At 44.7% G+C, this 26,974-nt stretch overlaps 1 protein-coding gene across 1 annotated transcript in view; it reads left to right on the top strand.

Annotated features, from left to right (window-relative positions):
• LOC126484719 (uncharacterized) overlaps window positions 1–26,974 on the top strand; it is a 370,831-nt gene that overhangs the window by 289,396 nt on the left and 54,461 nt on the right. Inside the window, exons 3-4 of the mRNA XM_050108315.1 lie at window positions 3,476–3,659; window positions 20,825–20,894. Of these exons, the coding sequence (XP_049964272.1) occupies window positions 3,476–3,659; window positions 20,825–20,894 (254 nt within the window). The remainder of the gene's footprint in view (window positions 1–3,475; window positions 3,660–20,824; window positions 20,895–26,974) is intronic.

Raw genomic sequence — 26,974 nt, 5'->3', positions numbered from 1 at the left:
GATGACAAAATCGCGCACAACGCGGAATGCGAGGAGCACGTCTCTGTAGCAGCGAAAGGGTTAATGCGGCCGTGGTGGCTTTACTTCATAAACTGCAAGCTCCCTCCTAAACGTAAGTTTGCGAACTATACTATGGCGTTGCTTCTCTTGGCGCGTATAACTGGCAACGCAGCAATCTCCGGCGTCTGGGCGGGCATGGGCGAAGATAAAAGAATTGAACTATAGTTGTGTAAGGGAGGTGCGTAAGTTCGTAGCGTTTTTATGTAATTTCAGTAAACACAACAGACACACGAGCGGTTCTAGGGACTTCAGTCCGGAACCGCGCTGCTGCTACGGTCGCAGGTTCGAATCCTGCCTCGGGCATGGATGTGTGTGATGTCCTTAGGTTAGTTAGGTTTAAGTAGTTCTAAGTGTAGGGGACTGATGACCTCAGATGTTAAGTCCCATAGTGCTCAGAGCCATTTGAACCATTTTTTGGATCTGGCTTCTACAGTGCTGCATGATGATGAGTACGCGGACAAGTTCACAGATGAAATCATCTGTCAATCTCATTAGTCCAAATTCAGTCCTTTACCATTTTCTAATGCACAGTACGTGTTACCAACATATTATAAGCAAATTACATTCCTATATTCGTAATACACTACTGGCCATTAAAATTGCTACACCACGAATATGAAGTGCTACAGACGCGAAATTTACCTGACAGGGAGAACATGCTGTGATATGCAAATGCTTAGCTATTCAGATCATTCACACAAGGTTGGCGCCGGTGGCGACACCTACAACGTGCTGACATGAGGAAAGTTTCTAACCGATTTCTCATTCACAAATAGCAGTTGACCGGCGTTTCCTGGTGAAACGTTGTTGTGATGCCTCACGTAAGAAGGATAAATGCGTACCATCACTTTGATAAAGGACGAATTGTAGACTATCGCGATTGCGGTTTATCGTATCGCGACATTGCTGCTCGCGCTGCTCGAGATCCAATGACTGTTAGGAGAATATGGAATCGGTGGGTTCAGGAGGGTAATTCGGAACGCCGTGCTGCATTACAACGGCCTCGTATGCCTAGCAGTCGGGATGACAGGCATCTTATCCGCATGACTGTAACGGATCGTGCAGCCACGTCTCGATCCCTGAGTCATCAGATGGGGACGTTTGCAAGACAACAACCATCTGCGCGAACAGTTCGACGTCGTTTGCAGCAGCATGGACTATCAGCTCGGAGACCATGGCTGCGGTTACCCTTGACGCTGCATCACAGACAGGAGCGCCTGCGACGGTGTACTGAACGAAGAACCTGGTTGCACGAATGGCAAAACGTCATTTTTTCCGATGAATCGAGGTTCTGCTTACAGCATCATGATGGTCGCATCCGTGTTTGGCGACATCGCGGTGAATGCACATTGAAAGCGTGCATTCGTCATCGCCATACTGGCGTATCACCCGGCGTAATGGTATGAGGTGCCATTGGTTACACGTCTCGGCCACCTCTTGTTCGCACTGACGGCACTTTGAACAGTGGGCGTTACATTTCAGATATGTTACAACCCGTGGCTCTACCTTTCATTCGATCCCTACGAAACCCTACATTTCAGCAGGATAATGCACGACCGCATGTTGCAGGTCCTGTACGGGCCTTTCTGGGTGCAGAAAATTTTCGACTGCTGACATGGCCAGCACATTCTCCAGATCTGTCACCAATTGAAAACGTCTGGTCATTGGTGACTGAGCAACCGACTCGTCATAATACGCCTGTCACTACCTTTGATGAAACGTGGTATCGTGTTGAAGCTGCATGGGCAGCTGTAGCTGTACACGCCATCCAAGCTCTGTTTGACTCAATGCCCAGGCGTATCAAGGCGGTTATTACGGCCAGAGGTGCTTGTTGTGGGTACTGATTTCTCAGGATCTATGCATCCTACATGTCAGTTCTAGTATAATATGGATGTGCAATGAATACCCGTTTATCATCTACATTTCTTCTTGGTGTAGCAATTGTAATGGCCAGTAGTGTATAACTTGCTTTGCTCGCTGAGGAGCGTGCTTAAACCCACACGTCTTAACGGCGTATCATCATACACAGCAGCGCCTGCTTGGCGCGTATCACTTGGTTGGGCGGTCACTCGTTACACTGAAGATGATGCACGAAGTGATTCCTACCTCCTTTTGTGTATCAGTTGTCTATGTAACATTGTAATATGATCTTCTAGAACAGTGTCGTACAGTACCGACATAGCCTCCCGCGCTATAATGGAATGTATGTGAACATAATTTAGTTACTGTTAATAAATTAAAGACAATATGATAACCTTTCTAGCTTTCACTACAGCAACCAATTCACAGAGCAAGTGGTTGCTGATGATGGGAACATCCCACGAGAGCCTGCTGTTACAGCTTCGCTCAACTCTTGTGTGTGTGTGTGTGTGTGTGTGTGTGTGTGTGTGTGTGTGTGTGTGTGTGGTCTTCAATCCAGAGACTGGTTTGATGCAGCTCCACATGCTACTCTATTCTGTGCAAGCTTCATCATCTCCCAGTACCTATTGCAACCTACATCCTTCTGAATCTGTTTAGTGTATTCATCTCTTGGTCTCCCTCTACGATTTTTACGCTTCACGCTGCCCTCCAATACTAAATTGGTGATCCCTTGATGCGTTAGAAAATGTCCTACCAACCGATCCCTTCGTCTAGTCAAGGTGTGCCACAAATTTCTCTCCAATTCTATGCAATGCCTCCTCATTAGTTATGCCATCTACCCATCTAATCTTCAGCATTCTTCTGTAGCACCACATTTCGAAAGCTTCTATTCTATTCTTGTCCAAACTATTTATCGTCCACGTTTCACTTCCATACTTGGCTACACTCCATACAAATACTTTCAGAAACGACTTCCTGACACTTAAATCTATAAACGATGCTAACAAATTTTTGTTTATCAGAAACGCTTTCCTTGCCATTGCCTGTCTACATTTTATATCCTCTCTACTTCGACCAAATAGAAAAACTCCTTTACTACTTTAAGCGTCTCATTTCCTGATCTAATTCCCGCAGCATCACCCGACTTAATTCGACTACATTCCATTACCCTCATTTTTCTTTTGTTGATGTTCATCTTATATCCTCCTTTCAAGACACAGTCCATTTCGTTCAGCTGCTCTTCCAGGTCCTTTGCTGTCTCTGACAGAATTACAATGTCATCGGCGAACCTCAAAGTTTTTAATTCTTCTCCATGGATTTTAATTCCTACTCCGAATTTTTCTTTTGTTTCCTTTACTGCTTGCACAATATACAGATTGAATAATATCGGGGATAGGCTACAACCCCGTCTCACTCCCTTCCCAACCACTGCTTCCCTTTGATGCCCCTCGACTCTTATAACTGCCATATGCTTTCTGTACAAATTAAACTGTAAGAATAAAGTAATGCTTCCAGCAGTGAGAAATGCTACAAGGTATCGTGGTGTGTGTTGCAGGCGGGCACGCGATGGAGGCGGCGCCGGACGCGACCCGGCCGCCCCCAGCGTCTCCCGTGCCGCCCCCCAGCGCGTCGCGACTGCCCCCGGACGGCGACGAGTTCCCCGCCTCCTACACCGATCCCCACCCCCACCAGCACCAGCCGCCCGCGCCTCCGGCTCTGCTCGACCACAAGATGGACAGGTCAGTACTCGCCAGCTCTCGTCACGTTTCGTACGCTCGATGAAGGCCTATTCAACCGTGCCATAAATCAAACTCGCAGATTTCATCAGTGTTCTGTGACGAATTTTAATGGCTGCAGATTTATGGCCCCAGTGTTCTGCTATCAGTTTTTTTTCTAACTGTATGTTACGTAAATGCCGATAAGTCAAAACATGTTTTCACAGCACAATATTTATTACGAAAACAACTCACAAAAGGATTTCACAGTAGAAACTTACATCGGCCGTGTTTTTGCACTGTTGCCAATAAAGATGTGAAGAATATTCGCAGAAGTTAAAAGTATAGCTGCTCTGCACGACCTGTCACAGCATCAGTTGAAGACCTCCGACGTAAACAGTTGTAAGGGACAAGTTAGTTGTAGTGAGAAATTACGCAGTTAAGTTTCAATAAAATATGTCAAGTACTTTTTATTCGCATACGTCATTCTTTTCAAAATTTTCTTAAGGGAGGACATGTTTTTAAACTCATAAATTCTATCCAAATTTTAACTGTTAAAAATACTTCAATGTGTTCTTAACATTGAATGAGATTTTCACTCTGCAGCGGAGTGTGCGCTGATATGAAACTTCCTGGCAGATTAAAACTGTGTGCCCGACCGAGACTCGAACTCGGGACCTTTGCCTTTCGCGGGCAAGTGCTCTATCATCTTTTTCTTTTTTTTTTTAATCTCATTTTGTTCGCTTTTGTTCGTTGCATCTGCTCGGGGCGGACAACGTAAGACATCCGCTTAAGTTCGTTGTTGATCGATTAACTCAGTTTTTTTATTACAGAGGGCAGCTAACCCTCTGACCGAACACGCTGAGCTACCGTGCCGGCTTACCATCTGAGCTACGCAAGCAGCTGTGGCTAAGCCATGTCTCCGCAGTATCCTTTCTTTCAGGAGTGCTAGTTCTGCAAGGTTCGCAGGAGAGCTTCTGTAAAGTTTGGAAGGTAGGAGATGAGATACTGGCAGAAGTAAAGCTGCGAGGACTGGGTGTGAGTCGTACTTCGGTAGCTCAGATGGTAGAGCACTTGCCCGCGAAAGGCAAAGGTCTCGCGTCTCGGTCGGGCACACAGTTTTAACCTGCCAGGATGTTCTTAACATTGTTTACTTACAAACTGAGTGCACTTAACATCAGTCAGCACTAACCACAGTTTACTTGCTTGCTGGGGGCGAATTAACGAAACACTACAGTGGATCCTCTCAAGAATACGAACTTAAAATGTATGAAATGTTTCAGTCTATGTTGCATTACCAACTTTTGCAATAATAAATTACAATAACCTCAAAAATTAATCTATGACTCACAGCAATATAAAATTAATTTTATGGACACCTTGCTCCAGCACGTAAACAAGGGCACCCTTACGATAGTTTGCCGGTGAAGGAGGGGGGGTGGTGGTGTATAGTATCTTTTTAATATTTTGGAAGACGAATGGCGACTTCTAAGTAGTCATAAAAAATTTTCTGTTCCGACCCTTTTAAAAATATACGCTAATGCCGACTTTTAAATCATTTTCTTGAAAGAAAAACACCTACCTACACAATATTTTTTTCCTTTCCCCTAAGAGGTGGGCGGGGGGACGGCGGCGGCTTCATGGGTGGCCTAGTGAACGATGGGCCTTAACATTTCTATCATCACACTATGAAATAAATTCTCGTAACTATGGTAAGCGACACAACGCTGTATACTTGCTTAAATAATTATTCGTATCTACCTGGGCGTATCAAAGGGAATCATCCGATTTGGCACGTCTATATTTCTGAAACTTATAAACATATACAATGAATTTTGTTTTTTGATGAACGGAAACTCAAAACTTTTTTCACAGCTTTTCGTAGGTCTTCAATATGTCCCCCTTGAGATGCACGGCATATGTCAGTGCAGAATTCACACACTGCAGAGAGCATGTCCTGAGTTACAGCTTCCACCACTCTCGCACGTCTAATCTCCCGTACATATCTCTGCAGCTGCTCTAATACGATGTCTCAGTTCATTGATTGTTGTTGGTAACGGAGCCACATAAACAAAGTCTTTTATAAACCCCCACAACAAATAATCACATACAGTCAGGTCCGATAACCTTGGAGGCCAGTAATGTAAGGCTGAATCATTTGATCCAGTGCAACCGATCCATCGTTCAGTAATCCTTTGATCGAAAAATTCCCGCATTTCTAGATGCCAGTGAGGCGGTGTGCCATCCTGTTGGTAAATGAAGTTGTTCAAATCAGTCTCCAACTGAGGGAAAGGAAAGTTCTCAAGCATATCGAGATATGTGCTTCCTGTAATAGAGTTCTCGGGAAAGAAAAATGGACCATACACCTTTTCCCGTGGCCGCTATCGACAGGGGATCTCAAGTTGATTCCGTATTTCTAGATTTCCGGAAAGCTTTTGACACCGTTCCTCACAAGCGACTTCTAATCAAGCTGCGGGCCTATGGGGTATCGTCTCAGTTGTGCGACTGGATTCGTGATTTCCTGTCAGGAAGGTCGCAGTTCGTAGTAATAGACGGCAAATCATGGAGTAAAATTGATATCAGGTGTTCCCCAGGAAGCGTCCTGGGGCCTCTGCTGTTCCTAATCTATATAAATGACCTGGGTGACATTCTGAGCAGTTCTCTTAGGTTGTTCGCAGATGATGCTGTAATTTAACGTCTAGTAAGGTCATCCGAAGACCAGTATCAGTTGCAAAGCGATTTAGAAAAGATTGCTGTATGGTGTGGCAGTTGACGCTAAATAACGAAAAGTGTGAGGTGATCTATATGAGTTCCAAAAGAAATCCGTTCGAATTCGATTACTCGATAAGTAGTACAATTCTCAAGGCTGTCAATTCAACTAAGTACCTGGGTGTTAAAATTACGAACAACTTCAGTTGGAAAGACCACATAGATAATATTGTGGGGAAGGCGAGCCAAAGGTTGGGTTTCATTGGCAGGACACTTAGAAGATGCAACAAGTCCACTAAGGAGACAGCTTACACTACACTCGTTCGTCCTCTGTTAGAATATTGCTGCGCGATGTGGGATCCTTACCAGGTGGGATTGACGGAGGACATCGAAAGGGTGCAAAAAAGGGCAGCTCGTTTTGTGTTATCGCGTAATAGGGGAGAGAGAGTGGCAGATATGATACGCGAGTTGGGATGGAAGTCATTAAAGCAAAGACGTTTTTCGTCGCGGCGAGATCTATTTATGAAATTTCAGAAATCTTCCGAATGCGAAAATATTTTGTTGAGCCCAACCTACATAGGTAGGAATGATCATCAAAATAAAATAAGAGAAATCAGAGCTAGAACAGAAAGGTTTAGGTGTTCGTTTTTCCCGCGCGCTGTTCGGGAGTGGAATGGTAGAGAGATAGTATGATTGTGGTTCAATGAACCCTGTGCCAAGCACTTAAATGTGAACTGCAGAGTAATCATGTAGATGTAGTTGTACTGCACAAAAAACATTAAATTTTGGAGAGTCCCTCTCATGTTGTACAACTTTATGTGGTTGTTCCGTACCCAGTATCCGCAAATTATGCGGTTCACCTTTCCTTCCACTAAGCGTGGAAGAAACTCTCATCTTTCATTTTGCCTAGAACGAAATTACAGAACTCCACACGCTGTTGTTTGTCACCTTCACGAAGAGCATGCAGTAACTGAATTTTGTATCGTTTCATGTGTAAATGTCGACGCAACACAGCCAGACGGACATCGGGGGCATGTTGAGCTGCACGGCGAAAGGATTTCTGCGGACTCCTTGTGAAACTGTGGCGGATGCGTTCCAAGTCTGTGTCAGACGCTCGGGGACGGCCCGGCAATTTGTCTTTACACAAACAACCTTTTTCTCGGAATTGTTCACGCCATCGTGTAATGCTCCGTGCTGTAGTAGGATCCACACCATTCCTAATACGAAAGTCACGCTGAACAGTTATACTGACCCCCACTGTGCAAAACGTAGAACACGAAACGCTTTCTGTTATCCCGACGCCATTTTTACTAGAACTGAAGTGGGCGCACACTGCTACTATCTAGCTCGAACCATGTAAAACTCGAGTGTTTGCTCTTTGCAACAGTACGTTGTTCACGCACACATCTCATGTAATATAATAGCTATGATTTTTGAAAATCATATGATACACTCTGTAATAAAAAAATCGAATTCACGTAAAATAAATACTGATTCCATTAAAAGAGTTTGATGATAGGTGTCGCAATCGACTTTGCTTTGATAATGGATGATCGATTATGAAATTATATCATCCTCTTAAGACACTAACCTACACCCTTGGCCAAAAGTGTTGAGCACCCTAGGTAACTTTGAGTGTCATGAAGAAAAAGAAAATTAAATAAACAGAAACAATTTGTTCGAGTTTATAATGTTTATCAGTTACACAAAGTCAATATTTCGTGGGCCCACCTTTTGCCCTTATTACAGCACAAATTCTCTTTGGTAGAGAGTACACTAGCTTTGTACAATCTTCGGCACTTACAGCGTTTCACTCAAGGCGCAGGCCGTCTTTTAACTCTTCTTTTTACTGTATTGTTTGCCGCCTAACTTTACGCTTCAGTAAACTCAGTTAGTACTCTATGGGGCCGGCCTGAGTGACCAAGCGGTTCTAGGCGCTTCAGTCTGGAACCGCGCGACCACTACAGTCGCAGGTTCGAATCCTGCCTCGGGCATGGATGTGTGTGATGTCCTTAGGTTAGTTAGGTTTAAATAGTTCTTAGTTCTAGGGGAGTGATGACCTCAGAAGTTAAGTCCCATAGTGCTCAGAGCCATTTACTCTGTGGGGTTCAGGTTTGGTGATTGAGCACGCCAGTCCAGAAGCTCAATGTAGTTTTCCGAAGCCAGGCCACTGTGTGGACAGATTTATGGCAGGCTGTATTGTACTGGATTTTAACGTCGTCCATGTTTGTATCGCCAAAAGCATTGAAAAAGAGGACAGTAAAGTAGATTCTAGGATATCTATGTGCACTACTGGCCATTAAAATTGCTACACCACGAAGATGACGTGGTACAGAAGTTACTGTGATATGGAAATGATTAGCTTTTCAGAGCATTCACACAAGGTTGGCGCCGGTGGCGACACCTACAACGTGCTGACATGAGCAAAGTTTCCAACCGATTTCTCATACACAATCAGCAGTTGACCGGCGTTGCCTGGTTAAACGTTGTTGTGATGTCTTGTGTAAGGACGAGAAATGCATACCATCACGTTTTCGACTTTGATAAAGGTCGGATTGTAGCCTATCGCGATTGCGGTTTATCATATCGCGACATTGTTGCTCGCGTTGGTCGAGATCCAATGACTGTTAGCAGAATATGGAATCGGTGGGTTCAGGAGGCTAATACGGAACGCCGTGCTGGATCCCAACGGCCTCCTATCACTAGCAGTCGAGATGACAGACATCTTATCCGCATAGCTGTAACAGATCGTACAGCCACGTCACGATCCCTGAGTCAACAGATGCGGACGTTTGCAAGACAACAATCATCTGCACAAACAGTTCGACGACGTTTGCAGCAGCATGGACTATCAGCTCGGAGACCATGGCTGCGGTTACCCTTGACGCTGTATCACTGACAGGAGTGCCTGCGATAGTGTACTCAACGACGAACCTGGTTGCACGAATGGCAAAACGTCATTTTTTCGAATGAATCCAGTTTCTGTTTACAGCATCATGAGGCCGCATCCGTGTTTGGCGTCATCGCGGTGAACGCACATTGGATGCGTGTATTCGTCGTCGCCATACTGGCACATCAATCGGCGGTATGGTATGGGGTGCCATTGGTTACACGTCTCGGTCACCTCTTGTTCGCATTGACGGCACTTTGAACAGTGGGCGTTACATTTGAGATGTGTTACGACCCGTGGCTCTGCCCTTCATTCGATCCCTGCGAAACCCTACATTTCAGTAGGATAATGCACGACCGCATGTTGTAGGTTCTGTACGGGCCTCTCTGGATACAGAAAATGTTCGACTGCTGCCCTGCCCAGCATATTCTACAGATCTCTCACCAATTGAAAACGTCTGGTCAATGGTGGCCGAGCAACTAGCTCGTCACAATACGCCAGTCACTACTCCTGATGAACTATGGTATCGAGTTGAAGTTGCGTGGGCAACTGTACCTGTACACGCCATCCAAGCTCTGTTTGACTCCATACCCAGGCGTATCATGGCCGTTATTACGGCCAGAGGTGGTTGTTCTGGGTACTGATTTCTCAGGATCTATGCACCCAAATTGCTTGAAAATGTCATCACATGTCAGTTCTAGTATAATATATTTGTCCAATGAATACCCGTTTATCATCTGCATTTCTTCTTGGTGTAGCAATTTTAATGGCGAGTAGTGTACTTTGCGGTCGCTCGGTTCGAGACTGTAGCGCCTAGAACCGCACGGCCACTCCGGCCGGCAAATGCCACACACTCTGGGTTATATTCCTCGCCCGTCCGGCGACGGACATAGGTCACACCTGGCGACTTACAAATCTGAAATTTGATTAAATATTGTAGAGAATTCGCTCATGAATTTTTAAATTAATACATATTGTTTTGTAGCCAAATAAGTATTTGTTGTCAGTGCACGAATTTGAGAAATCTACCTGAATATTTGATTCGTCAGACCGTAGAATATTTGACCAGTCTTGTTCGCTGAACGATTGGTGTTTCAGAACCCACTTATACTGTGCCTTTCTATTCTTGTCGGAGACCCATGTTTCATTCCTAGCCTCACAACCTTTTATACCAACTTCTTGGAGTCGTCTACGAGTGGTGCGAGCAGATATTGTTTTGTTAAAACTTTCGGACAACTCAGCACCGATGTCTAAAGAGGTTTCCTTCCTATTTTTAATGAATTTCTTATTACCACTCGCTCTTCACAGTCTGTTGTGATCTGCTTACGCCCAGTTCTGGGGTTATTAACATGCGGCTAGGTCATGGCAAATCACTCAGTAGCACGTTCTACAGATTGGCGTGAACATTTCATAGTTTTCGAAATTTCCAGCTGCAGTTTCCCTTGCTCATGCAAAAGCTTTATTTGCTCTCATTTTTCTAAACGAAGTTCGTTTCTTTTAGGCAAAACGCAGCAGTAGCACCGGTATCATAGATCTAAACAGGAAAAGAGCACTAGATTAGCGATATCTGTCAACAACGAGCGAATGTAGCGAACCGATTACTACACAGAAAAACATTTAAAAGACAAATTTTACTACACCCGATGTTTTATTGCTAGCTTTGAGGTGGCTCTATGTTTTTGGACTTTTTCGATGCCGACAAACTAATTTTTAAATCAAAGGGTTTATTTACTGTTACGTTTGTCGCAAACGTGGAAAATTTCTAAGGTGTGCAAGACTTTTGGCCAAGAGTGTATTTCCAATCAAAAGTGAGCTGTTCATTCTATGTTGAAAAACCCAAAACTTTTGTTTGTTTCGTTAATACGCCGGCTTCATTCTCAGATTTTATAAAAACCAAGACAGAAAAGTTGTTTGGTACATATCGTTTTCTCCTGTATACTCGGGACACTTGTTTGCGTTAATTGTTCGTGAAAATTGTCATCGTCAAGAACGCAGGTGACTGAGGTGCGGGTGGCAGTGGTCGCAATGTGTTGGCTCACCGGTGAATATTGTTAAGGGGCTGAGGAAGATATTCCCACAAGTGCACATGTGGAGCAGAGATGTATCTGGAAGTGAGACGTGAACAACGGGAAACCTGAAAAAAAAAGAACCTGCGAAGCTCTTACGTGTGGTGCTACAGAAAAATGCACAGATAAGCTATTGAATAAAGATATTGGAAAAGGAATACGAAAGGAAAGAAGGTTACGATAAATTTCGTGAGAAGAAAAGACAAAGTAACTTGGTGTTGGAGAGAGCAGAGGGTAGAAAATTGTAGAGACAGGCAAAGAGTAGAATCCCCAAAACACATGATGGATGATTTATTTAGTAATTGTTCGATGAACCCTTTTCCAGACACTTAGGTGTGTTTCGCGAAGTACCCATGTACATGTAGTGATGTAGACTTGATTATATTACCTCTAGTGGGAAAGAGAGAGAAAGAAAACTAGTCCCAAGACTGATTCCTTACAACAAGAGCAATGAAATACAAAAGATGCAACCTCTTCCTCATAAACGAATTTCCATTTAAAGTATGCTTACTTTTTTTGAAGTTCATTAAATTTTTTTTCACATTGCTGTCACTATGCACTTGCAGGAAAGACTGACTAGCGCCTTACACTGAAGATAAAAATATGTTTACTCGTCTTTCGATGATGAGCTATAATTTATACATTGACCAGTAGCAAAAATCAAGTGAAATTATCTTATCTACAAGGTAAATAGCTTTGAACTTGCAACAGATAATATATGTCGTGCACATTGTTGTATGAGAGGTCTACTCAAGGTGATTATCTTCGTAGAGTTAAAGTACCTCAGTCCTGTTTAATGGCTGGCGCTCGAAGAAGGCCATGCAAGAAATTGCGTTAACGAACGATACTTGATAATGGAGACAGAGATGAGAGAAAACATGATGGCGATACAGTGACTTATCAGCGAGGCTGTCGCCCTTATCACTGTACAAGGGAAATCCTCTTGTCTGACGCTGCGCACGGGCAACGCTGGCTCACGAGATAAGGGCTTAGGTAGCGGATCAGTGGCGACCGTCTATTTTATTACGGTACCACATCTATCTTCTGACATTCTGAAGACATTAGTAATGTCATCGTTTTTACCTTTTCTGTCGTTTCTTATCCTCTTGTATATTATGTCATTATTATTATTATTATTATTATTATTATTCATGTTTGGTCCTGATAGGACCACGCGACTTACAATCACTGTCGCATTTGATGGTTGGCCTTCCTTTATGTCCAAATTTGTTTCATCCTTTCAGAATGAAGTCCTTTTCTTTCATCAGACCACGGTGTTCCAGTCCGTTTTCTAATTTGCCTCTGACCAGCTTTCCAATCAAATATCTTTTGTCTGAATGTTTCTCTACCTGTAAAGTCCCCGTGAGCTACACGGGCTACTTTAAGATCTTCCTCAGTCGCAGCGATCCATTTAATTGGCCTTACTTCTGTGTTCGTAGAATACTGCTGTTTTGCCAACCTAACGGGCGCCATTCTTTTAATGTGCCCATAAGTCTTCGTTTTCTCATGTCACCACATATGTCTGTGTATTCTTCTATTTCCTTATTACTTCTCAGCCTGTAAGTTTAACCATCAGTAATTTTGGAGCCTAATATTTTTCTAACAATCTTTCTTTCTTTCTTTTAAATTTGTTCAATATCCTTGTTTCTGTTTAAAATTAAAATTTCTGCTTCATAAAGACAAAAATGGTTCAAATGGCTCTCAGCACTATGGGACTTAACTTCTGAGGTCATCAGTCCCCTAGAACTTAGAACTACTTAAACCTAACTAACCTAAGGACATCACACACATCCATGCCCGAGGCAGGATTCGAACCTGCGACCGTAGCGGCTAGAACCGCTCGGCCCCCGGCCGGCTATTCATAAAGACATTCAGGTTTGATTACAGTGCTGTAATGCCTAAGTTTACTGAATTTAGAAAGTGATTTTTTATTATAAATATTTTGTGTTAATCTGAATGCAGGTGCCATTTTTTCACAGCGAACTTCGTTTGCAGCTTTTTCCAGACGGTTTTCTTGTATGATTTCCCCCAAGTATTTAAACTGAGGAAACCCTTTTATTTTTCCATATTTCGCGTCCAAAAACTTTGGTGCTTGTTTGTTACATGTCATATATTCCGTAGTCCTACTTTTTCCACAACTTCTTTAAGAATTTCAGTTGTAGTAATATCCCTAGTCAAAATTGCCGGATCATCTGCAAAGGCAATCTACTCTAGCATTACTTCTACCTAAGTTGATTGATTGATCTATATTGGTCTCGCCATTCTGTAATTATTATTGTTTCCAAAACACAGTTAAACAATGACAGTATTTTAGTGCCAAAGTTTTGCATTTATGGAAATAGATTTCTTGTTATGCAGGTTTTTTGTTAGTTGAAAAGCCACCTCCATTTTCCTTGCCCTTTGTCTATTACTTATTATTATTATTGTTCTTATTATTATCTTCTTAGAGATGTAGTCCGTCAAGGCATGTATATAGAAGTCTGTTTGGCTTCCTTTTATTTACGAAGCATCCTCACTTGTAATACATGCTTGTTATGTGTATACACTATCTGGTCAGAAGCATCCACACACCTATTGGTGGACATCAATGTCGGAAGCGTCCACCCATCTTCTAAACGACCGCTTGAATTCTGCTGGTGCCAGTTTCAGTGAGGTGTCTGAATGTCTCTGGAGGAATGGCAGCCCATCCTTCGTCAAGAGTCGAAACCAGAGAAGGTTCTCATGTTGGACGCTGGGGGCTGGAGCGAGGTCGACGTTCTAACTCATCCCTAGGGTGTCCCGTCATGTAGGAACTTCGGGCAGCAGGCCAGTCCATGTCATAAATTTTATTGTTCACGAACCATTGCCTCTATGACAAAGTGCGTTGTCCGTGCTGATACTGAGACACATCGTCTCCGGCCTCTTCCTCTACTGTACGGAGTACCCAATGCTGTAAATTGTGTTCATATCCTTCAGCGTTTAGCGTTTTCTCAAGTGCAATAAGAGGATCACAACATAACCACGAAAAGCAGTCCCATACCGTAACAATACCTTCATTGTACTTCACAACTGGCACTACACATGAGGGCAGGTAACGATCTCCAGCCGTTCGACAAACCCAAATAGTGCCATCGGAGTGCCACCAACTATAGCATGGTTCATCACTCCAAATCATTCGTTTCCAGTTACCCACTTTCCAGTGGTCTCTCTCTTTACACCATCTCAAGCGTCGCTTACCGCTGGCGACAGCAATGTGGAGCTGCCCGCGCCCATTGTACTTCTTTCTCTCTAACTCCCTACGCACAGTACTTGTACTACCTGGACTGCTGATAGCACTGTGTAACTCACGATTGATCCCTTCCGGTGATTTCATGCGATTCCTTACGACCACCCTCTGCAATGCTCGACGGTCCCTACCACTCAGTAGAAGAGGTCTGTCTGACCTTAGTTTAGCTGAGGCTGTTCATTCGCGTTTGCACTTAATAATCACATCTTTAACGGTCGATTTGGGCACCTTTATAAGAGCTGAAGTCTCCTTTATGGATTTGTTTCTTAGTTACATCCACCGACTAGTCGGCGTATACATAAATGATTTGGCTTACAGGGTGGGCTGATGATGCTATGCTGTACGATAAGATGTCGAAGTTGGGTGACTGTAAGAAGATACAAGACGACTTAGACAAAATTTGGAGTTGGTGTGATGAATGGCAGCTAGCCCTAAATGCTGAAAAATGTAATTTAATGCCTATGAGTGCGAAGATCAAACGTGTAATGTTCGGATAGAATATTGTTATTGAAACTTCCTGGCAGATTAAAACTGTGTGCCGGAGCGAGACTCGAACTCGGGACCTTTGCCTTTCGCTGGCAAGTGCTCTACCATCTGAGCTACCCAAGCACAACTCACGCCCCCTCCTCACAGCTTTACTTCTGCCAGTACCTCGTCTCCTACCTTCCAAACTTTACAGAAGCTATCCTGCGAACCTTGCCATGTCTCCGCAATATCCTTTCTTTCAGGAGTGCTGGTTCTACAAGGTTCGCAGGAGAAGTTTGGAAGGTAGGAGACGAGGTACTGGCAGAAGTAAAGCTGTGAGGAGGGGGCGTGAGTCGTGCTTGGGTGGCTCAGTTGGTAGAGCACTTGCCCGCGAAAGGCAAAGGTCCCGTGTTCGAGTCTCGGTCCGGCACACAGTTTTAATCTGCCAGGAAGTGTCATATCAGCGCACACTCCGCTGCAGAGTGAAAATCTCATTCATGAATATTGTTAGTGTCCTGCCTAGACACAGCCAAGTCGTTTAAACATCTTGGCGTAACGTTGAAAAGCGATGTGAGGTGGAACGATCATGTAAAAACTGTGGTAGGGAAGGCAAGTGGCCGGCTTCGGTTAACTGGTTGAATTTTAGGAAAGAGTGCTTCACCTGTAAAGGAGACCGCTTATAGGACGCTGGTGCGACCTATTCTTGACTGCTGCTCTAGTGTTTGGGATCCGTCTTGGTCGAATTGAAGGAAGACATCGAAGCAATTCAGAGGCGGGCTCCTAGATTTGTTACCGGTAGATTCGAACAACACATCTATTACGAAGATGCTTCGGGGACTGAAATGGCAATCTCTGGATTTTATTTTTAGAAACAATATTGAGAAAATTTAGAGAATCGGCATTTGAAACTGACTGTCGAATGATTCTACTGCTGTCAACATACACTGGGCGTAACGACCACGCAGATAAGATACGAGAAATTAGACCGCATACAGAGGCGTAGAGGGAGTCGTTTTTCCGTCGCTCTGTTTGTGAGCGGAACATGAGGGGAAATGACAAGTAGTCGTACAGGGTACACTCCGCCACGCACCGTACGGTGGCTTGCGGCGTATCTACGTAGATGTAGAAGTCACTGACTCTCATGATGGACGCACGCTGCCGTTATTGTTGCTCTATTGACAATACTTCTCGCCTCCTTTTATACTTGCAAGTCCTACTCTCGTGTCATCTAGTGGTTAGTTGCCCACTACGTAAGGGTGTCCGGACACAGATGATCAAATAGTGTAAATGCTAGTCTGTGTTGAGTGGAAAAAGGGGCATTTGTATGACCCTTTTGGAGCCGGCCGCGGTGGCCGAGCGGTTCTAGGCGCTACAGTCTGGAACTGCGCGACCGCTACGGTCGCAGGTTTGAATCCTGCCTCGGGCATGGATGTGTGTGATGTCCAGGTTAGTTAGGTTTAAGTAGTTCTAAGTTCTAGTGGACTGATGACCTCAGACGTTATGTCCCGTAGTGCTCAGAGCCATTTGAACCTTTTTTATCCTTTTGGCCGAGAAACTCCGGGCGGTGGGTTCATTTGCAGAATCACATAGGGTTTTATCTTCTCGCGCTCTCTGGCCCCTTTCCGCGCTGTGTGTGATGTATGTGCTGAGCGTAGATGACTGTAATGGATGCACGTGTTGTGTGGTGTCACGTAAGTGTGGTACGATAATAAGATAGAAGGTTCCGACACACAGTTCTAAGTCTAGGGGACTGATGACCCCAGGTGTTAAGTCCCATAGTGCTTGGAGCCAGTTTGAGTTCCGACACACAGCCTACTTCTTTCTAAGTGTACCAAGACAACCGCTGGACTTAACGTCTGCTACCGACGGACCGATCGTCGCCATCAATCAGTTTCTGATGCCCTCACTCTCACTGTGGGGCTGTCTGTTATCTAATCCAGAGCATTGGCTGAAACTCTTGTGGTAAGGAACTTTGCGCCAGCCCCTTTTCTCCCCTTGCCCATATACAGGGTGTTTCAAAAATGACCGGTATATTTGAAACGGCAATAAAAACTAAACGAGCAGCGATAGAAATACACCGTTTGTTGCAATATGCTTGGGACAACAGTACATTTTCAGGCGGACAAACTTTCGAAATTACAGTAGTTACAATTTTCAACAACAGATGGCGCTGCAAGTGATGTGAAAGATATAGAAGACAACGCAGTCTGTGGGTGCGCCATTCTGTACGTCGTCTTTCTGCTGTAAGCGTGTGCTGTTCACATCGTGCAAGTGTGCTGTAGACAACATGGTATATTCCTTAGAACAGAGGATTTTTCTGGTGTTGGAATCCCTAGCCTAGAACACAGTGTTGTTGCAACAAGACGAAGTTTTCAACGGAAGTTTAATGTAACCAAAGGACCGAAAAGCGATACAATAAAGGATCTGTTTGAAAAATTTCAACGGACTGGGAACGTGACGGATGAACGTGCTGGAAAGGTAGGGCGACCGCGTACGGCAACCACAGAGGGCAACGCGCAGCTAGTGCAGCAGGTGATCCAACAGCGGCCTCGGGTTTCCGTTCGCCGTGTTGCAGCTGCGGTCCAAATGACGCCAACGTCCACGTATCGTCTCATGCGCCAGAGTTTACACCTCTATCCATACAAAATTCAAATGCGGTAACCCCTCAGCGCCGCTACCATTGCTGCACGAGAGACATCCGCTAACGATATAGTGCACAGGATTGATGACGGCGATATGCATGTGGGCAGCATTTGGTTTACTGATGAAGCTTATTTTTACCTGGACGGCTTCGTCAATAAACAGAACTGGCGCATATGGGGAACCGAAAAGCCCCATGTTGCAGTCCCATCGTCCCTGCATCCTCAAAAAGTACTGGTCTGGGCCGCCATTTCTTCCAAAGGAATCATTGGCCCATTTTTCAGATCAGAAACGATTACTGCATCACGCTATCTGGACATTCTTCGTGAATTCGTGGCGGTACAAATTGCCTTAGACGACACTGTGAACACCTCGTGGTTTATGCAAGATGGTGCCCGGCCACATCGCACGGCCGACGTCTTTAATTTCCTGAATGAATATTTCGATGATCGTGTGATTGCTTTGGGCTATCCGAAACATACAGGAGGCGGCGTGGATTGGCCTCCCTATTCGCCAGACATGAACCCCTGTGACTTCTTTCTGTGGGGACACTTGAAAGTCCAGGTGTACCGCCAGAATCCAGAAACAATTGAACAGCTGAAGCAGTACATCTCATCTGCATGTGAAGCCATTCCGCCAGACACGTTGTCAAAGGTTTCGGGTAATTTCATTCAGAGACTACGCCATATTATTGCTACGCATGGTGGATATGTGGAAAATATCGTGCTATAGAGTTTCCCAGACCGCAGCGCCATCTGTTGTTGAAAATTGTAACTACTGTAATTTCGAAAGTTTGTCTGCCTGAAAATGTACTGTTGTCCCAAGCATATTGCAACAAACGGTGTATTTCTGTCGCTGCTCGTTTAGTTTTTATTGCCGTTTCAAATATACCGGTCATTTTTGAAACACCCTGTATTACTGGCACTGGAAATACCTCCTGCCATCTGGGCTCAAATAAACTACGGACGAGCTTTGTCGTGCGGGAAGCACTCTCCTGTCGTTCAGTGTTCCCCTTCTTTTGTTCTGAATACTGCTTTTGAGCTTTCCTAGGGTCTCGGAATGCGGTTGTACATTGATGGTCTCTCCCTGAGGCAGAAATTCTACCGTAATGACGTCTTTTAAAAGCTATTCAGAAGCCAAGATCGCACAAAATGTTTTGTATTCAATACAACCGGTTTCAACAGTCTTAGCTGTCATCTTCATGTCTTAAACATTATTTTTATTGTAACATGATCGTCTTACGCTGACCTCATGGACAAGATGTCAAGTGGATAAAACTCAGTTTTATCTATTTGATATCTTGTGCATGAGGTCAGCATGAAATGATTATGTTTTACTAAAAAAATGTTTAAGACTTGAAGAAGACAGCGAAGACTGTTGAAACCGGTTGGTTTTTGAATGGTTTTTAACAATTAAAACAGATGGCTCTTCAATACTCCCACAATCAGAAAATTAAATCATAACGATGTCTTTTCGGTCCCAAAACACCGAGGGCATAACATTTTCGCCAAAAATTGAGCTTTTGAATTTTTTGGTAGATGCGGAATTGGTGTGACTCCACTGTGACGTCTTTCTCCTTCTCTCAGGGGTGTAATGTGCGACTCACGTTTCATCTCTAGTCGCACTACAAAATCCACAGTTTCAAATCCAAGTCGCCCAAGAAGCTCACGGACGCTACTGCCCTGATTTTTGTTGTTGCTGTATCAGCTGTTTTGGGATCCTTCTTGCCTACGATTTCCGGTATCCCGGCGTTTCTCTGAGCGTCTCGTACAAGCAGTTCCGGAGAGTTGTGGAAACATCGGAGAAATTTCTTCCACTATCAATCGGCGGTATTCATGAACAGTTTTCTCGATTTTTGCACCAACACACCAGTGAGAATCGAAGATATTCCACTCCTCTGTCCGTCGTGAACATTGTTCTGTCCGTACTAAATTCCCTACATCACATAAACACAGTCGTTCTGTTCATGATATTTTCACGGCAAAACATTCTGATTTGGGAAAAAATTCCGGTAGGAAAATTAGAAATTTGTGGTAAGGTCTTATGGGACCAAACTGCTGAAGTCATCGGCCCCTAAGCTTACACACTACTTAATCTAACTTACGCTAAGGACGACACACACACACACACACACACACACACATACATACACACACACACACACACACACACACACACACACACACACACACACACACACACACACACGCTACCCCGCACGGTACTCCGATAGGTGTTTTGTAAAGGTTTTTTTAAATACTACTACCTGTCACAAACTTCGAAACTATTGTATTACTTGTTTATTTAGCGACATGTTTCGAGGTAAACCTCATCTTCAGGCTAAATGGCATTACAAACACAACTTTAAAATAAGGCCATGCATATGTTACATAGTCTTTTCGTGAATGCTGGGGTCATCCTGTGGAAGAAGAGAAAACTTGGTAAGAGCTGATGTCACTTTGGAAACTGGACTGATGTCTTCTCTTCTTCCACAGGATGACCCCCAGCATTCACGAAGAGACTATGTAACATCTATATGGCCTTATTTTAAAGTTGTTTTTGTAATGCCGTTTTGCCTGAAGACGAGTTTTACCTCGAAACATGTCGCTAAATAAATAAGTAATACAATAGTTGCCGAAGTTTGTGACTGGTAACGGTAATTTAAAAAAAAACCTTTACATATTTTTTGAGACAGTCACGGTTGAAAAATAGTCAAAATGGCTTCAAATTCCGGTAGTTGTTATTGCTTCCGCGTGTATGAAGCAGATCACAGCACATGGCTGCCACTTGCAAGCCACTTACCGACATCTTTCACGCAACTGGACACTACAACGCGAGTTTACGTACTACCAACTATCTGCATCTGCAGTGCCCCTTTTGGTCAGAGGATCCCCCGTACCACACAGTGTTGCCAACTCTAAAAAAAAAGCAAAAAAGTGACAGCCCGTTATGATCACAGTACACTTACTTTCTGAACGTGCCTCGTAACTCCGTGTCGAACGGCATCGCATGGGGGCAGTGTGTTCAGTGAAATGTTGTAAAGTTCACGCGAAATAGAACAAAAAGACGGCAGTTTCTGTGAAGAACCCTCTGGACTCTCTTTTCCAGCTAGAGGCTGACTGTGCTGAGCGCGCCCGTTTTACGTCTGTTGCAGCAAACAACCGCAGCCGCCGCCGGTGCCCAGCAAGCCGTGGGCCGCGCCTGCCGCCCCCGCGCGGGACGCCGCCCCCGCACGGGACGCCGCCCCCGCCGGCCGGCGGCCGCGAGACGACGCCAGCGAGCGCAGCGTGCGCGACAAGATCGCCATGTTCTCCCAGCCCGGCGCCGCCCCCGCACCGGTGAGTCCCAGCAGTTTGGTCACTGCCCCCTCCGTCTATCTCGTCTGGTTCACAGACACAGCAGCGGCTGCCGTGTGTTTACACAGCTCTCTGATGACCGTCACGCATTACTCATAAAGTTCTACATAGGGTGATTCATAAGTTTGCACGCAAACTGAAAGAGGTGGTAGAGGAGTCGGAGTACAACAACATTGGAATACGAACTCCTGCTCTTTAAACCCTGAGCCAGTGAAAGCTTTGGAAGGTTAGGATCAACAAGATAATCAGTCCTCATGGGCCTTGAGTTTAGCAAAGATAATGTACTTAGTTACTCAACAAGTGCAAGTAGATAGAGCACGTGCACGCGTTTCTGTGCAAGTACGTGATGTACTCAACGCCACATATTCCAGGCGTTGCATCTAAAGAGGTATATATTCAGGGTGGTCCTTTGATACTGACCGGGCCAAACATCTCACGAAATAAGCGTCAAACGAAAAAACTACAAAGAACGAAACTTGTCTAGCTTGAAGGGGGAAACCAGATGGCGCTATGGTTGGCCCGCTAGATGGCGCTGCCATAGGTTAAATGGGTATCAATTGCGTTTGTTTAAACAGGAACCCCCATTTTTTATTACATATTCGTGTAGTAGGTAAAGAAATATGAATGTTTTAGTTGTCCACTTCTTTCGCTTTGTGATAGATGGCGCTGCAATAGTCACAAACATATGGCTCACAATTTTAGACGAACAGTTCGTAACAGGTAGGTTTTTTAAATTAAAATACAGAATGTAGGTACGTTTGAACATTCTATTTCGGTTGTTCCAATGTGATACAGGTAGCTTTGTGAACTTGTCATTTCTGAGCGTGCTGTTACAGCGTGATTACCTGTAAATACCACATTAATGCAATAAATACTCAAAATGATGTCCGTCAACCTCAATGCATTTGGCAATACATATAACGACATTCCTCAACAGCAAGAAGTTCTCGCGCGACAGCAGTTAAAACACCTACTTGGGCCTCATCACTTGTTGCAGGTCGTGGTTGACGTTTCACATATGGCTCAACACTTCCTGTTTCCTTGAATAACGTAACTATCCGCCGAACGGTCCGGACACTTGGATGATGTCATCCAGGATACCGAGCATCATATATAGCACACGCCCGTTCGGCAGTTTGATCACAATAGCCTTACATCAACACGATATCGACCTTTTCCGCAATTGGTAAACGGTCCATTTTAACACGGGTAATGTATCACGAAGCAAATACCGTCCGCACTGGCGGAATGTTACGTGATACGACGTACTTATACGTTTGTGACTATTACAGCGCCATCTATCACAAAGCGAAAAAAGTCGTCCAACTACAACATGCATATTTCTTTACGTACTACACAAATATGCAACAAAAAATGGGGGTTCCTATTTCAAAAAAACGCAGCTGATATCCGTTTGACCTATGGCAGCGCCGTCTAGCGGGCCAACTATAACGCCGTCTGGTTTCCCCCTTCAAGCTAGACGAGTTTCGTTCTTTGTAGTTTTTTCGTTTGACGCTTATTTCGTGAGATATTTGGCCCGGTCACGATCAATGGAGCAAGCAGCTCAGGGGAGTGACTTTTGTCACCCCAGTATCATCTGACCAGGCCACTGTTTTTCGGTCGTCTGGGGTCCAACCGACATGGTCACGGGCCCAGAAGAGACGCTGCAGGCCATGTCGTGCTGTTAGCAAAGGCACTCGCGTCGGTCGTCTGCTGCCATAGCCCATTAACGCCAAATTTCGCCAACTGTCCTAATGGGTACGTTTTGATTTTTGCGGTTATTCCACGCAGTATTGCTTGTCTGTGGACGCTGACAACTCTACCAGGACGCCGCTGCTCTCGGTCGTCATGTGAAGGCCACTGCGTTGTCCGCTGCGAGAGGTAATGTCCGAAATGTCGTCACAACACTCTCTTGACACTGCATCTCGGAATGTTGACTTCCCTAACGATTTCCGAAATGGAATATCCCATGCGTCTATCTACAACTACCATTTGGCGTTCAAGGTCTGTTAATTCTCGTCGTGTAGGTATAATCACGTCGAAAACCTTTTCAGATGACTCAGCGGAGTACAGATGACAGCTCCGCCAAATAACTGCCCTTTTGTACCTTGCGTGCGCGATACTACCGCTATCTGTGTATGTACATATCGGTAACCCATGACTTTTGTCACCCCATTGTATACATATTGTGTGTATGTGGGGCCACATCAGAACTCTTCTGTACGTGACGTCTGCTGCCGGCGAAGAAACACTTTTCGCCAGCAGTCTTGCAGCTCCTGATACCCGTGCGATGCCCGGTGGTTTTGGTTGAGTGGGCCAGTATTTTCTACGGAGATGATGTAGCAGTATTCACCGTGATGGTCGCCATTCTAAACCCCTTCTGTTATGTCCAACATTGTTAACAGAACATAATCTCTGGCGAATTTATGGCTTAGGATTACATGCAAGACTGTGAGATCCAAAGCTTTTGTATTGTTACTCAGTCAGCTTCTTCAGTTTGTGCACGACATTTTGAAAACCCTGTACAAATTGATGCCGTTTTGAAGTGACAGAAGTAACAACATAAATTGCTTAACGACCACTTTAAAATATATTATATTCACAAAATGTTTTATGAAAACAAAACTATTGTTTAAAAAAATATTCCTCTCGTACGTCCGGAACCGCGCGACTGCTTCGGTCGCAGGTTCGAATCCTGCCTCGGACTTGGATGTGTGTGATGCCCTTAGGTTAGTTAGGTTTAAGTAGTTCTAAGTTATAGGGGACTGATGACCATAGATGTTAAGTCCCATATTGCTCAGAGCCATTTGAACCATTTTTTTAACCTCTCGTACCTCAAGACAAGTGCGTCACTTCATATATGGCACGTCACTAGCGTAGAAATGCTCCCATCGGAGCATAAAAAATGTCAAAATGTTACTGTTTAGAAAACTCTGACTGAAAAGTGGATATCAGCTGCCTCAAAAATGGTTCAAATGGCTCTGAACGCTATGGGACTTAACTGCTGAGGTCATCAGTCCCCTAGAACTTAGAACTACTTAAACCTAACTAACCTAAGGACATCACGCACATCCATACCCGAAGCAGAATTCGAACCTGCGACCGTAGCGGTCGCGCGGTTACAGACTGTAGCGCCTAGAACCGCTTGGCCACCCCGGCCAGCTCAGCTGCCCCATTCTACGTTTCTAAGCACTTTAGAATTTTTCGCAAACATTATGGCATGCGAACATATTCGCACTGTCATTAACATGTTTACTCATAATCAAAATATCCACGGGTGTACTGCCGGTTTCCAGTGTCCAACGGGCACAATATTTCGACATGTCGCCATCATCAGGTGAAGTGACGGACTGAGCTCACGGCGTCTGAGGTGACGTCGGTGTGATGGCTCTGTCAACACACATCTGTTCCACCGCGCGACCGTTGCGCGGGTCGCGGACGGCGGAGTGAGCGCGCCGCGGGCGGAGGGTATTTTAATCGGCCGCCGCCGCGACCGAACCCAGTTCCTCCTGAGCAGCCATAGCGTACGGATCTCCGTGCCGGCGCGTTCACAGGAGCTCAGTCCGTCAGTTCACCTGATGATGGCGACATGTATGATCGCCGAAATATTGTGCCCGTTGGACACTGTAGACCGGCAGTACACCCGTGGATATTTTGATTATCAAATGCGCCGGGAGAAACTCAAGAATCACATGTTTACTCATCTCTCACTACCACAAATTCCCCTACCTGTAACTCGCTCAAACCACTAGTCCATCTCTCTAAGTCGCTCATACCTATCCGCTACCAGTAGCTCTTTCTCACCCACACATTCAGTCCAACTCATTGCCATTAGCTTTCTGTGTCTCTTTGTCATTGTTTCCTGTGTCACAGCCACAGACTCCTTCGTTCTGTCCTACTACTACTGTGTCCTACCACTGTATACGTTTCGCTCTAGTTCTTACTGCTACTCTCTCATTCATACCTTCCCACTGCTGCTGTCTCTTCTTACTATCTTCCTCTTCCTCGTCGTCATTGTCACAGACTTCGCCTCTCATTATCACAGCCTCTCACCAACTTCCATTTTCACCTTCCCTTTACCGAGTGAGGTGGCGCAGTGGTTAGTACACAGGACTCGTACCCTGGGGGGAGGGGGCGACGGTTCAAACCCGCGTCCGGCCCCCCTGATTTAGGTTTTCCGGATTTCCCTACATCACCTCACCGGGATGGTTCCTTTGAAAAGGGCACGGCCGACTTCCTTCCTTATTCATCCCTAATCCGATGCGACCGATGACCTCGCTGTTCGGTCCCTTCTCCCAAATCAACCATTCAACCTTCCTCCTCAGGGGCACTGTCTCCTTTACTTTTTTCCTAGCACTGTTCTGTCACTGTCAACTGTATTCCGCTACCACTGGGTCGCTCTCTTTCTCTCACACTGCAATTGTCTGCTTCGCTCTTTCTCTATCACAACCACTGTCTACTCTCTCTCAGTATATATTTATTACTTTCCTGTCTGTTTTCTCTGCCACTGTCTTCTTCTCTCTCAGAATGAAAAAGCGCGAATATGTTCGCATGCCAAAATGTTTGCGAAAAATTTTAAAGGTGTTGACGAAGGTAGAGAGAGGGAGCCGCTACCCCACTTTTCACTCATGACCCTTTTAAACAGGAGAAATATTCGCCATTTTCTCAGCTGCGATACGAGCACTTTTCCGCTGCTTCCCTTCTTTTCCCTGCTACAGCAGGGCATGAGGCTCATATGAAAAGTATTTTATGACTCAGTAAAATTTTGATAGTTTACTTGTGGGAATTGAAATAACTCAAAACTAATTTTACACCTCAGAACAGATTTCACGTGCATGACAATTTTGCATGTGCTCCAGTACTACAACATGTGGTTCCCAGAACGCTTCTGATGATAACAGAGACAATTTACAGCACATTTGTTCATGCTACGTCACTTTGTAAGCTACGTTTTCGACTCCCATCATATTTTACGTGCATATTTTACGTGTAGAAGTAGGGTAACTTTGAACATTTGTGTCTCTAATACAGGAAAAGATATCAAGGTAATTTTCAAGGCTGTGCGAGATCGAGATTTTAGGAATATATCATAAAAATCACAATCGTTTGCCTTGCATAGCTGACTTGGGATCCGCGGCTCGGTTTTAGTGTCCGAACACCATGTTTTTGGCGTGTTTCTCGATAACGAATCAAGATTTTTGAAAACGGAAAGATGGTACTTCTAGATAAATGCCTAGAGAATGTGCGGCTAAAATTTGAGCAATTTGCTGCTGTTGGTTACTTAGATATCCGCTGCTGACAGAGAAACAATTGTAAGAAACCTTTTTCTCGGGTTTTCTCAGGAACTAAATGGTCTCTCCATAAGCCGCTTAAGGCGGACCATAGACAACCTCTCATGCAGAAAGAATCAACCGATTCGGTCCATTTGCCTGAGCTGGGTGAAGTGTGTAATATTCAAACTTTGACGCTGTACTGTAGGATAGTTACAGTAAGACGAGCCTTCTGTCGGGTTTACAAATGGTCCCCAGTGCAAACGCTGTGCGAAACGCTTGACCCTACCTACCACAAATAGAATCCGAGGTGTGAGCCCCGGAAGAATCCAGTTTTTACGCGCGGCGTTGTGCAGTATATTTGTGCCATATGGTAGTTTTCTTTATTTCTGTACCCAGTTGTACAAATGCCGTTGACAGGAGCGAGGTGCAGCTAAGGTTCTAAACACAGTGTAACGCTTCAGTTCTGTGCAAGAGGGCATAACACATCCGTATAAAAACTGACCGGAAACATGTGCGCTCTAGAAATAAGAGCTTTCGTTTGTGATTTTTTTTTTCAGTTTCTATGGATCCGCTTGTTTGCAGCATGGAAAGACAGTTAGTTGATTACCAGATAAGAAGTACGGAAGGAAAAATCCTAAATGTGTGATGCTGCGCGATAGAAATTGATGGTGGGAT

This window comes from Schistocerca serialis, chromosome 6 (genome assembly GCF_023864345.2).
Source record: "Schistocerca serialis cubense isolate TAMUIC-IGC-003099 chromosome 6, iqSchSeri2.2, whole genome shotgun sequence".
NCBI classification, from domain to species: domain Eukaryota; kingdom Metazoa; phylum Arthropoda; class Insecta; order Orthoptera; family Acrididae; genus Schistocerca; species Schistocerca serialis.
Note: the sequence above shows the minus strand (reverse complement) of the source record. Positions and strands in the feature narration are given on the sequence as shown.